The 13875-nt window shown below is 50.0% G+C and overlaps 1 protein-coding gene across 2 annotated transcripts in view; it reads left to right on the forward strand.

Moving 5' to 3' along the window:
* LOC107207435 (polypeptide N-acetylgalactosaminyltransferase 13-like) overlaps positions 1 to 13608 on the forward strand; it is a 16355-nt gene extending 2747 nt beyond the window's left edge. Inside the window, exons 3-8 of one of the 2 annotated variants that reach the window (XM_015634501.2) lie at positions 1510 to 1567; positions 5465 to 5558; positions 7966 to 8179; positions 8714 to 8882; positions 11945 to 12111; positions 13295 to 13608. In XM_015634501.2, the coding sequence (XP_015489987.1) occupies positions 5544 to 5558; positions 7966 to 8179; positions 8714 to 8882; positions 11945 to 12111; positions 13295 to 13506 (777 nt within the window). In that variant the 5' untranslated portion in view covers positions 1510 to 1567; positions 5465 to 5543 and the 3' untranslated portion in view covers positions 13507 to 13608. The remainder of the gene's footprint in view (positions 1 to 1509; positions 1568 to 5464; positions 5559 to 7965; positions 8180 to 8713; positions 8883 to 11944; positions 12112 to 13294) is intronic. The other variant, XM_015634502.2, reaches the window with a different exon arrangement.
* Positions 13609 to 13875: the final 267 nt, after the last annotated feature.

The following is a 13875-nucleotide window of genomic DNA, read 5'->3' on the forward strand; positions in this document are numbered from 1 at the left end:
CTGCTTTTTTGGGTAAAAATCTGCTTTTCTTGTATAAAAACCTCATTTTTTGGAGTAAATTGAGTAAAACTCCTTTTATTGTGAAAAAATCTGCTTTTCTTGGGGGAAAAAAAGTGATTTTCTTGTCTAAAAATCTGCTTTTTTGTGTAAAAATCTGCTTTTTTAATGGAAAAATCTGGGTTGTTTTTTTTTTCCCAAACAAGGCCAGGAGGTTCTGGGATTTTCTGTTCCCACCTTCTTCCCACCTGCTCCAGAAACAGCTCCCGGATTTTTGGGAATGAGAGATGCCGGAGCTCTTCCCACCATCTGCACCCCCAGAGCCGAATTCCGTAGGGAAAGGCGAGACGGAAACGTGGGAATGTGTGGAATGGGATGGGGTTACTTGCTCCGAATATTTCATGGAATTTTGGGGTTTGGGAAATGTGGGAATGCGGGAATCCAGCTGGTGGCTGATGGGAAAACGAAGGAAAAGCGGAATTGCCTGGAAATACGGGATTGGGAATTTCTCCTTTGGTGTTTTTTAATGTCAGAAAATTCCAGAGGGTTTTGTCCACCGGGTGAATCCAAGGAAAACCTTGCCTGGGAATGTGGGAGAATTGAGCTCCAGTGGCTGCGCTTCCATGGACACGGGAAAATCAAATTTTTCCTGTTTGAATTTCAATCCCACGGAGCGAAATCCCGACAAATCCTCTTCCCTCAAAAACCTGGGAGCTGGGGCAGAAATAACCTGGGAATGCACGGGGGAGATTCCTTTTGTGAGGATTGGAAGAATTCCTTGGTTGTTTTGAGGGATTTTGGTGCTCAGGAATTTGGGATCTTTCCTGATTTATGGCCAGGGGAAAGGGATGGAATTCTGCTTGCGGGGCCCTGCTCCATGGATTCCTCAGATCCCAGAATCCTGGAATATCAGAGCTGGGAGGGCTCACTGATCCAACCCCCAACAATCCCGGCGTTCCTGGAGCTCCGGCAGCCTTGGGAATGTGGCCATTCCCGGATTTCCTGCTCCTGGGCTCGCTCTGGCTCTCTCCAACGTTTCCTTGTGTTGGAAGAGCTGGAAAATTCCTCCAGGCTGGAGATCCCAGCTCTGGAATGGGAACAAACAGCGGCAGCTTCCGGGCGGCCTCCACCAGGCTCTTCCAAAGGGGAGAAATCCTGGAATCTCCTTTTTCCAGGAGAAATCCCGGAGGTTTGGGAATGGGAGGCGCCAGGCCTGGCTGGGAAGGAGGAATTTGGGAAGTTGGTGAGCAAAGGAATGGGAGGAGGATTTGGGGCTTCCAACGTTCGGGAAAAGGAGATAATTCCCAATGTTTTGGTTCTTCCAGAGGATCTGTGGCTGCTCCATCCCTGGAAGTGTCCGAGGCCGGGTTGGAAGGGGCTTGGAGCAGCCTGGGACAGCGGGAGCCGTCCCTGCCCATGGATTAACCTCACTTCCCAAACCATCCCACAGTTCTGTGATATCCCAGGAAGATTTTGAGGATTTTTAGGAATTTTTATTTGCATTATCCGCAGGATTCCAGCGCTTTGCACCAGCACAGCCCCAGGCCTTGAAAGGAGGGAATAAACCCAGGTAAACTCTTCCCGAATTTCCCACCATTCCCAGGCTGAGCGGCTCTGGAGCTGCTGAGGATGGAATTGGGGAGGAGGAGCCGGGAATTTCGGGGCTGGAGCCGGGAATTTTGGGGCTGGAGCCGGGAATTTCGGGGCTGGAGCCGGGAATTTCAGGGCTGGGGCCTGAACAAAGCCCCCCCTGAGCCAGGACAGGTTTTCCTCCCGGGATGAGAGGAATTAACGAGGCTTTTCCACCTGAACTCCTGAGTCACGGGAATGAATTCCCAAGGGAAGAACAGGGCTATTAATAAATTTCAGGAGAGGAGAGAGGCGGAAAAACCGGAATTCTGAAAAGACAAAACGCTGACTAAAGGGACCCAAATTCCCCTTCTTTTATTTCCTTTTGTTTCCCCCTATTTTTATTCCTTACTAAATGTGCAAGAGCTTTCCTGGATGGATCTCGGAGTTTGACAGTTCTGGAATTAAAAGTTCTTCCTCATCCATGAATTAATGAGCTGCTCATGGAATTAAAGGATGGATTTTGGAGGGAGAATTTTATATCCAGGTTTGCTTAGACCAGCGTGGCCCTAAAATCCAGTTTAAAACGGGGAAAAGGGGGAATTTTCTCTTCCTGGCCAAATCCTTTTTTTGTGGTTGTAAATCCTGGGATGTGAGGAATAATCCTTTCATCTCTCGGAGGGAAAAGCTGGGAATTCTGCGTGAGGATTCTGCCTTTTTTAGGTGGAGAAATGTATTTCTGAGTGGTTTCATTCCTGCTTGGGAATTTCTCGCAGTCCTGGCAGCCTCAAACTCAAATCTTGGAGAGGTTTTGCCCCCCAAATTTCCTAAAAATTCCATTTAAAAATTCCATTTAAAAATTCCATTTAAAAATTCCATTTAAAAATTCCATTAAAAATTCAATTTAAAAATTCAATTTAAAAATTCCATTAAAAATTCCATTAAAAATTCAATTTAAAAATTCCATTAAAAATTCCATTGAAAATTCCAATTCTGCTGCCATGGACAGGAGCATTCCCAAACGCCGGGGGTGGCTTTAGCTTTTCCAGCAGGGATTTCCATCTGGAAGAGCTGCTCCTAAACCTCTGGAATTCTGCTCTCTGGGATCCGTGGCATTCCAGAGGCCATCCCAAGGATCCAATTCCAGCCCAAATCCCTTCAGTGGGAGAGGTGCTGGATTTGGGCTCTCACGGCAAACGGGAGATTCCCTGGAAAACGAACGGAAAGGCAGGAATTCAGCTCTGGGGCGGGAGGTGATTCCATGCATTTCCCGTCTCTGGGATGTGCCTGGCTCCAAAGGTTTTCCATGGAAATAAAACTCCAAGGCCAAGGCACTTTGCCAAACCCTCCTCGGGGAGTTTTTCCCTCGGTGCTTCCCGAGGGATGTCGGGAAGAGGAGCGGGAGTTGTTCCCAGGAATTGGGATGGCTGGGAGAGGTTCGGTTCTCCGTTTGGTCAGAGCAGCGGCACAAACGGCCACAGATTCCCGGGAATATTTTGGATTCCATTTCCATGGCTGAGCTCTGATCCCCTGGGAGAGCCAGCGTGGATTTTGGGATGGTTTTATTCCTCTCCCTCCGTCCTTCTGCTGTGACCAGGGCACGGGAAGTTCCCTCGCTGTGGGAATGGATTCCTGGGTGCTCCCTGGGAGCCCCTTGGAGCAGGGAAAACAAATCCCTGGAGCGATCCCAGAGCTGGGCTCCCCATCCTGGACAAACCAGGCAGCCTGGCTGGGGATCCATTCCATAAAAATGGGAATGTTTAGGTCGGGAACAACGCTTCCCTGGTAATAATGTGGATTTTGGAGCCTTCCTCACCCCAGCAGCGGGATGTGGGCAGGGATTGGTATTCCCGGGAACGCGGGTGGCAGGAGAAGCTGGAGTCTGAGGTCACACCGAGGGCAGAGTAATCCTGGGGTTAATTGGGGATTGGGAATCGCGTGCCCGGGATGGACTCGGGAATTCCAGCTTTCCTGAATCAGTCAAAGAGCCAGGTGAGAAACTGGACAATTCCTCCGGGGTTTTGGGGGATTTTCTTTGGGAATTTCCACACCCGGGTTATTCCTGTCCTGATGAGGATTAGGACACTTCATCCGTCACGAGCCCGAGGAGGGAAGGAGGATTAAAGGAGCAGCTCAGGGCTCTGCTGAGCCGGATTTCCAGGAAGTGCCCATTTGGGAATGGAGGGCTTTGACCTCCTGGAATGAGGCCAGGAAGGCTGGGAGAGCTGGGGGTGCTCACCTGGAGAAGGCTCTAGGGAGAGCTCAGAGCCCCTTGCAGGGCCTGAAGGGGCTCCAGGAGAGCTGGAGAGGGACTGGGGACAAGGGATGGAGGGACAGGAGCCAGGGAATGGCTCCCAGTGCCAGAGGGCAGGGATGGATGGGATATTGGGCAGGAACTGTTCCCTGGGAGGGTTCCCAGAGCAGCTGTGGCTGTCCCTGGATCCCTGGAAGTGTCCCAGGCCAGTCTGGAGCAGCCTGGGGCAGTGGGAGCTGTCCCTAGGGGTGGAATGGGATAATCCTTCATGTCCCTTCCCACCCAAACCAGTCTGGAATTCCGTGATTCCCCAAAATTCCTCTGAGTTTCTTCTGCAATCACCTCAATTTCCCATCCCCACCCTGTGCTGCTGCAGTTTCCACATTTTCAGCCCAGAAAAAAGCCTGAAATGATCCCAAATTTCACTAAGGAATGAAATTCCTGGCCCTGGTGGGCAAATACAGCTCAAGAGTTGGGAATTTTGCCGTATCCATGTTTATTTCCCTTGCAGGGATCTTGGGAATGGGAATGAAGAGGTTTTTGGGGAGCAGTGATGGATTCTGAGCCTTTGAGGCCCAAGAGATTGAGCTCAGGGCATGGCCTGGCTGTGGGGAGAGCCAGGAGCTGGGGGGTTCCTGGAAGAATTCCTGAACAATCAGTTTCTATCCGCAGGAAAGTCGGAATTTTTAATCCAGGGAAAAGGCAAATCAAGGATTGGAATCTGGAATTGTCGTTCCCTTGGATTCGCAGCCTCCGGAATTCCCGCCCACAGCATTGGGTGGGGTCACTTCAAGGATTCCTCGGTTTTCCTCCTGTTTCCTGTTCCCAAATCCTGCTTTTCCTGCAGGGTTTGGGGCAGGAATTTCCCTGTGCTTTGCTGCGGGATCATGGGGTAAAATTGGCTTTATTCCAGGAAGTGGGAGCCCAGAACCTCGGGACTTTTCCCTTCCTCCTCTTCCTGCAAACCTTGTGAGGCTGAGTTTCAGTTAAATCTTATTTTTGTTTTTTGGAAGCTTCTTCCTTTTGGAGGTTTGGAGGAGGGGATTTTATGGAATCACAGAATCCTGGGATGCTTTGGGGTGGAAGTGACCTTAAATCTCATCCCATATTCCCAGGGAATCCTTCCCAAGCCCTTCTGACCTTGGGCACTTCCCGGGATGGAGCATCCACAGTTTTGCTGGGAAATCTGTTTTTTCCTCATTTCTTTTTCCTACAATGAAACCATTCCCGTTTGCACATTCCCGTGCAAAAGGAATGTGTTATCCCGGACCAGCAATTCCTGGAATTTTAAATCAGCTCCCTGGGAATCCCTCAGCAGGAAGAGCCATTGGTTGATATTTAGGACAGATGGAAATTGTTATTAATGAGGAGCCGGTGCAGAAATGCCGTGAGAATAATTAAATAAATCATTTATTGGATTGATTTCCATCCTTCCAGCTCTTCCACCCCCTTGGCTCGGGTGAACACCAATTAAAATGGGATGGAAAAGGGAAAGATCCCACTTGGGAATGAGGAGCTGAGGGGGCAGGATAAGGAAGTTGAAAAGTGGATAAAACCGAGGAGGGATTTTTAATTGAAGGAATTTTTTTATGTTTTAGGACACACGGAAAAGTGATGGGACTTCCTTCTCCTTTTCTTTTCCAGGCACTTGGAAAATTATCCAGCGGTTCAGTGCTGAGGGAATTCTGTGGGAGCATGGCTGGAGCAGGACTGGGAGTCTGGAATGCAGGCACTGATGGTGAGTGGGAGCCGTTAATTCGTTAATTACAGACCTCTAATTACAGATCACAGCCAGGCTGGAGATTATGGAATGGTTTGGGTGGGAAGGGACCTTAAATCCCATCCCAGTCCAGCAGGGACAGCTCCCACTGTCCCAGGCTGCTCCAAATCCCAAATCCAGCCTGGCCTTGGGCACTTCCAGGGATCCAGGGGCAGCCCCAGCTGCTCTGGGAATTCCCAATTCCCAATCTCCCATCCATCCCTGCCCTCTGGCACTGGGAGCCATTCCCTGGCTCCTGTCCCTCCATCCCTTGTCCCCAGTCCCTCTCCAGCTCTCCTGGAGCCCCCTCAGGCCCTGGATCAGATCCAGCTCGGTGCAGTTGGTGTTCCTGGAAAGGTCAATCCTTTCCTTCCTGGCTCTCCACCCTCCTCATCCCATGTTTTGGATTTTCCTCAATATCCCCATTAAGTCAATCCCATGGAATTCCAGAGTGCTTTGGGCTGGAAGGGACCATCTCATTCCAGCTCTGCCTTTGTTGCTGCTCTTTGTGCCTCGTTTCCTTCACCCTTCACTTTTTCTTTTGCCTTTTCATTTCTGCTGTAACCCCAGATTTTAAACAGCAAACTCTGCCTGTGGAGCTGGGACTCCCTGGAAAAGGAATCCCATCAAGTTCCTTAAATGGAATCATTGGAATGAGAAAAGATCCTGGAACAGCCCAATGGCAAACTCAGCCTTGCAGCTGCTCCATCCTTCAGTTCTGCCCCATGGAGCATTAATTGAACCCTAATTACTGCCTGGATTTCCCTGCTCATTAATGATTCCCTGTGCCAGAAGGGTGGAGGAGGATTTGAGCCAAGTAATTCCCATTTTTCCTAAAAGCATGCAAAGAGCTCCGATGGGAAAACCCATCCCAAAAAAAGCCATTTTATTTTTGGATTGAACCAGCAGGAAATTGTCTTTGTTTTGTGGTTGCTGGTTAATTCCAAGGTAGTGATTGTGCTTTAGTTAAAATTCCCGAGATATGATCCTGGCCTCAGGGAATGGTTTTGGAAGGGCCCTCAAAGCCCAGCTCATTCCCACCCCCTTGGGGTGCTCCAGGCGGTTCCGTGAGCACCTCGGAATGAAACCTCCCTAAAAATCCCGCTGGCCTTTGTGTCCCCCCAAACCTGGCAGAGTTCTTGAAGGCGTCCTTGGAGAATTACGTGAAAAAGCTGGAAGTGCCCGTCACAATCCTGCGGATGGAGCAGCGGTCGGGGCTGATCCGGGCGCGGCTCCGAGGGGCAGCGGCTTCCCGGGGCCAGGTGATCACATTCCTGGATGCCCACTGCGAGTGCACCCTGGGCTGGCTGGAGCCGCTGCTGGCCAGGATCAAGGAGGACAGGTGAGGAATTCCCGGCTCCAGAGGCACGGATCTGCTCCAGGCCCTTCCCTGCCTGCTGAAAAACAGCGACTGAAAGGATTCACTGAGCTGGAATGAAGATAATTTTAAATATTTTTTAAAATAAATATACACATACATATACATATAAATATAAATACAAATACAAATATACATATAAAATAAACATAAACATAAAGATAAATAAATATACATATAAAATAAGCATAAATATAAATATAAATACAAATACAAATACAAATATAAATATAAATATAAATATAAATATAAATATAAATATAAATATAAATATGCATATATATATAAACATACATATACATATACACATGCATATACATATACATATAAATATAAATATACATATAAATATACATATAAACATACACATAAATATAAATATACATATACATATAAACATACATATAAACATACATATACATATATATAAGCATATGCATATAAATATACATATACATATAAACATACATATACATATATATATGCATATGCATATAAATATACATATACATATAAACATACATATACATATACATATAAATACATATTTTAATTAAAATAACTTATTTTAAAATATATTTTAATTTTTTTAATTAAAAATTATTTTTTACAATTTAATCAATTAAAATTTAATGATTTACAATTTTTGTTTTTAAAGNGGGGAACATTCCCAGCTCTCCCTGGATCCTTCCCTTCTCCAGGGGAACATTCCCAGCTCTCCCAGACGGGCTCTACTCTTTGGAGAGGCCTCACCTTTAGCTTTATTTTCCAAACTCCCTAATTGGGGCAGGAGCCCAAATCCATGGATCAGTGACTGCCGTGCCCTTTTCCAAAGAATCTTTGGCAGTCACGAGGTGGAGCCCGAAACATTTTGGCAGGAGAAAAACTGGAGAAACTGGAAATGGAAATGGTTCCCTGAGGAGAGCGGATGTTTGGGTATCAAACAACGCCTGATGGAAGGACGAGCGCCCCCAAATCCATGAAAATCCTCTTTTCCTGTGCCCGCAGCGGGATGCTCCTCCCTGCCTCCCCGCTGGATCCGTGCCGTGGGGCTGTGATCCCGCCGTGCTCCCGGGAGCCATGAGGAGGTTTGGCTACTGCCGGGTGGTGCTGGCCACGTCCCTGCTCTGGGTGCTGCTGGACGTCTTCCTGCTGCTCTACTTCAGCGAGTGCAACAAGTGTGACCGGCCCAAGGAGCGCTCCCTGCTCCCGGCGCTGCGCGGTGAGCGCCCAGCCCGCGGTTCCTCAGCCCTGGCCTCCCGTCCTGGCTCTGCCCAGCGGAGGAAATCCCGGGATGTGTTGGTGTTGGAGTTGTCTGAGTTTGTGTTTGTGGTTTGGGGAATGGTTGGGGTTGGAAGGGAGCGTAAATCCCATTCCATGGGCAGGGAAAGCTCCTGCTGTCCCAGGGGGCTCCAAGCCCCGTCCAGCCTGGTCTGGGGCATTCCAGGGATCCAGGGAATTCTCTGTGAGGGTGTCCAGAGAAGCTGTGGCTGCTCTGGATCCATGGAAGTGGCCAAGGCCGGCTTGGACAGGGCTTGGAGCAGCCTGGGATAGCGGGAAGGACCAAATCCAGGGGGTTCAATCATCTTGGAATAAAACTGGATGTTCTTGGATCCAGAGGGGGATAAAAGCTCCCAGCGGAGCAGGGAAAGCGGGGGTTGGATTTCCAGCATTCCTTGTGGAAAAGCAGAAGTTTCCTGAAGGATAAATCCAATTCCCAGGTGCTCAAAGCAGCTCCTGCTGTTCCGTTTTCCAGCCGTTATTTCCCGGGGCCAGGAGGGCCCGGGGGAGATGGGCAGGGCCGTGCTCATTCCCAAGGAGGAGCAGGAGAAGATGAAGGAGCTGTTCAAGATCAACCAGTTCAACCTCCTGGCCAGCGACCGCATCGCCCTCAACCGCAGCCTGCCCGACGTGCGGCTGGACGGGTGAGATCCCGGGAGTCCTGGGGATTGGGATGGGCTGGGAGCTTAAATCCCATCCTGGGAATCCTGGGGATTGGGATGGGATGGGAGCTTATATCTCATCCTGGGAATCCTGGGGCTGCTCCTGCCTGGCCTTGGGCACTTCCAGGGATCCAGGGACAGCCACAGCAAATCTGGGAATTCCCAATTCCCAATATCCCACCCATCCCTGCCCTCTGGCACTGGGAGCCATTCCCTGGCTCCTGTCCCTCCATCCCTTGTCCCCAGTCCCTCTCCAGCTCTCCTGGAGCCCCTTCAGGCCCTGCAAGGGGCTCTGAGCTCTCCCTGGATCCTTCCCTTCTCCAGGGGAACATTCCCAGCTCTCCCTGGATCCTTCCCTTCTCCAGGGGAACATTCCCAGCTCTCCCTGGATCCTTCCCTTCTCCAGGGGAACATTCCCAGCTCTCCCTGGATCCTTCCCTTCTCCAGGGGAACATTCCCAGCTCTCCCTGGATCCTTCCCTTCTCCAGGGGAACATTCCCAGCTCTCCCTGGATCCTTCCCTTCTCCAGGGGAACATTCCCAGCTCTCCCAGCCGGGCTCCAGAGTCAATGGGATTCTGTGGGAATGGGATTCCTCATCAGGATCCCACAAATTCCCCATCCCGTTGCTGTATCGGAGCAGGACTGGCTCCCCTGCTCTCCCTGCCCCAGGACTGATGGTTTCATTCCAGCTGATCCATGGAATTTCATTTACTTCCCATTCCATCCTGAGTTTTCTCTCAGGGAATGTCCCTGGATTTCCGGGGTCCTGTTGGAAATGGCCAGGCTGGAGATTTTAATCAGAGCCAGCTCTAATTGGGAGCTATTGATTAAACCTTAAACCCAGCTTAACTCTCCAGGGAAAGGCCTCGTTTCATTCCCAAGGATTTTCCCCAGCGAGGGAAGAAATCCATCCTCAATCTTTTCTGGATGAGCGAGGCTCCAAGTGCTGTTCCACGGATTGCTGGAGCATCCTAATTGGATTTTTTCCTGGAGATTGAGGCTGGAATTGGCTCCTGGCTGTGGGAACATCCGGGGCTGAGCAGGAACATTGGGATTTCTGGAACAACAGGCGGGGTTAAAGGAGGAGCTGGAGTTTTGTGATTCTCCAAAAGAAAAAACACTGGGATGTGATCCTGGCTGGGGGAAAGGAGCAGTGCAGGGCTGGCCGTGGACCTGTGGGAAAACTCCCTTTAATTGGGAAATCCTTCCCTCAGAACTCCTGACTGGATTTTTAGGCAAGACTAAAATTTATTATTCCTGAAATTCAGCCCTCAAGGGCGGGAAAATTGGTTTATTTTGGGGTGGCCACACCTGATCCATTTGTTCTGCACCAGGACCTCGTGGATCTGGGGTTTCTCCAGCTCTAAGTCGTGGTGGATAAAAAATTCCTTCCTCAGAGGGTGGGGAGATCCGGGCACAGCTTTCCCAGGGAAACTGAGGCTGCCCCTGGATCTCTGCAATGTCCAAAGCCAGGCTGGAGCAGCCTGGGACAGTGGGAGGGGCCCATGGCAGGGCTGGGATGGGATTTAAGGTCCCTTCCATCCCAACCCATCCTGGGATTCTCCGATTCCATGGACGAGTGATGGCAATGCCAGCATTCCTGTCACTCCATGGAATATCCGTAAGGACTGGAACGCTTTTCATGGACGTGGACGCACTTGGATGGTTGAAATTCTCCTTTATTCCGAGAATATCTGGAAAATTTCCCTTCCAGAAGCACAATCCTTGCTCTCCCTTCCATGTTTTCCACGTGGGCTGCAGCTGCCTTCGGAGCAGCCGTTTGGATCGGGAGATATAATTGGAAAAGAGGAGCTGTCAGCTCCTTAATTAGTGTGAAAATCATGGAAAACAGATTTTCCTCCCTGGCAGCCTCAGAGGGGCCCCCAAGACATCCCCGGATGGGGGAGAAAACAGATTTTATTTCAGGAAAATTGTTCCAAAGGGGATTTTTTTTTATTTCCTTTATTCCTGGTTTCAAGGGGCTTGGAATTGCAGGAAATGCTGGAGCAGTGTGGATAAAAGCCCAGATAAACTCCAGGGTTATTTTGCAGGGAATTTTTTTTCCAAGGATGTTTTCAGCCTGCCTTGGAAGGGCCCTCACCTCCTTCCCATGAAATCTTCTCCCAGAGAATCTGCAGGAAATCTGGGATCCCGCTTTTCCCACGGATTGGGAGGGGGATTTGAAGGCTTTTGATGGATTAACTTTGAAAAACCTGTGGCAAGTTCCCATTTTTCATGGAGGTGCCCCACATTCCCGCTTTTCCCATAAATACCCCAAACAGTGGAATGGTTTAAACTGGCAGGGTTTGGCCCTTGTGTGGGAACTTTGGGAAAACAGGCGGGATTTAAACATTCCAGGTGGATCAGTCCCGGATCAGCTCTGCTGCTCCTGGTCAGCTCATCCCAGCCTGTTCCCTGTGTGCTCCAGACCTCCCTGGAGCCAAATCTGCCTGGGAATGGCTGTCCCTGGAATTTCTGATTGAACAGCACGGGGATGACATCGGATCTGTGGGGTTGAGCCTGGTCTTTGCTGGGAATGTCAGGAATGGGAGAGGGAGAGGAGCCCCTTCTCCAGCCTGTCTCATGCTCGGAGCCATTGGAATTCCAGGCTCTGGATCTCCGGTTTTCCCCTCATTTATTCCTTGGAGCCACCTGGATGTGGCAGGTTCCCCTTGGAGCAGTGCCATGGCTGCTTCCAGGCCTCTTTTCCAGGCTGCCACATCCTCAGAGCCCTTGGAATTCCAATCTCTGGCTCTTCACTTTGTTCCTTAATCCATCCCCATCACCCTGAGCTCCCTGGATGTGGAACCTCCCTGTTGGAGCAGTGCCATGGCCCCTTTTCCATCCTGCCTCAGAGCTGTTGGAATTCCAGGCTCTGGATCTCCCCTTTTCCCCTGGGCTCATCATCCCCACCATCCCTGGACGCGGCCGCAGCTCCGCGGTTCCTCCCGAGCCCCTTCATCCATCCTGGAAAGACGCGGCTCTCCTTCGGGCCGCTCCTCCAGCTCCGTTTTCCGGCTGTTTTCCGGCTGTTTTCGGGCAGGTGCAAGAGCAAGGTGTACCCGGAGGAGCTGCCCAACACCAGCGTGGTGATCGTGTTCCACAACGAGGCCTGGAGCACGCTGCTCCGCACCATCCACAGCGTCCTGGAGCGCTCCCCGCCGCGCCTGCTGGCCGAGATCGTCCTGGTGGATGATGCCAGCGAGAGAGGTGGGGCCGGGCCGCCCGCTCCCGTCCCACATTCCCGTCCCTTCCTTCCAGAGGGGAGGGCTGGGAGTGGGGAGAGGGGGAGGAAGTCATGGAATGACTTTGGAATGGCCAGGATGGTTTGGCTTGGAGGAGAGCTTTAAAGGGCACCTGAGGCAGCTCCCACTGTCCCCGCGTCCAGCCTGGCCTGGGGCACTGCCAGGGATCCAGGGACAGACACAGCTGCTCTGGGAATTCCAGCCCAGCCAGGAATTCCCAATATCCCATCCCATCCCTGCCCTCTGGCACTGGGAGCCATTCCCTGGCTCCTGTCCCTCCATCCCTTGTCCCCAGTCCCTCTCCAGCTCTCCTGGAGCCCCCTCAGGCCCTGGATCAGATCCAGCTCGGTGCAGTTGGTGTTCCTGGAAAGGTCAATCCTTTCCTTCCTGGCTCTCCACCCTCCTCATCCCATGTTTTGGATTTTCCTCAATATCCCCATTAAGTCAATCCCATGGAATTCCAGAGTGCTTTGGGCTGGAAGGGACCATCTCATTCCAGCTCTGCCTTTGTTGCTGCTCTTTGTGCCTCGTTTCCTTCACCCTTCACTTTTTCTTTTGCCTTTTCATTTCTGCTGTAACCCCAGATTTTAAACAGCAAACTCTGCCTGTGGAGCTGGGACTCCCTGGAAAAGGAATCCCATCAAGTTCCTTAAATGGAATCATTGGAATGAGAAAAGATCCTGGAACAGCCCAATGGCAAACTCAGCCTTGCAGCTGCTCCATCCTTCAGTTCTGCCCCATGGAGCATTAATTGAACCCTAATTACTGCCTGGATTTCCCTGCTCATTAATGATTCCCTGTGCCAGAAGGGTGGAGGAGGATTTGAGCCAAGTAATTCCCATTTTTCCTAAAAGCATGCAAAGAGCTCCGATGGGAAAACCCATCCCAAAAAAAGCCATTTTATTTTTGGATTGAACCAGCAGGAAATTGTCTTTGTTTTGTGGTTGCTGGTTAATTCCAAGGTAGTGATTGTGCTTTAGTTAAAATTCCCGAGATATGATCCTGGCCTCAGGGAATGGTTTTGGAAGGGCCCTCAAAGCCCAGCTCATTCCCACCCCCTTGGGGTGCTCCAGGCGGTTCCGTGAGCACCTCGGAATGAAACCTCCCTAAAAATCCCGCTGGCCTTTGTGTCCCCCCAAACCTGGCAGAGTTCTTGAAGGCGTCCTTGGAGAATTACGTGAAAAAGCTGGAAGTGCCCGTCACAATCCTGCGGATGGAGCAGCGGTCGGGGCTGATCCGGGCGCGGCTCCGAGGGGCAGCGGCTTCCCGGGGCCAGGTGATCACATTCCTGGATGCCCACTGCGAGTGCACCCTGGGCTGGCTGGAGCCGCTGCTGGCCAGGATCAAGGAGGACAGGTGAGGAATTCCCGGCTCCAGAGGCACGGATCTGCTCCAGGCCCTTCCCTGCCTGCTGAAAAACAGCGACTGAAAGGATTCACTGAGCTGGAATGAAGATAATTTTAAATATTTTTTAAAATAAATATACACATACATATACATATAAATATAAATACAAATACAAATATACATATAAAATAAACATAAACATAAAGATAAATAAATATACATATAAAATAAGCATAAATATAAATATAAATACAAATACAAATACAAATATAAATATAAATATAAATATAAATATAAATATAAATATAAATATAAATATGCATATATATATAAACATACATATACATATACACATGCATATACATATACATATAAATATAAA

The sequence above is a fragment of the Parus major genome, chromosome 7 (assembly GCF_001522545.3).
Source record: "Parus major isolate Abel chromosome 7, Parus_major1.1, whole genome shotgun sequence".
NCBI classification, from domain to species: Eukaryota; Metazoa; Chordata; class Aves; order Passeriformes; family Paridae; genus Parus; species Parus major.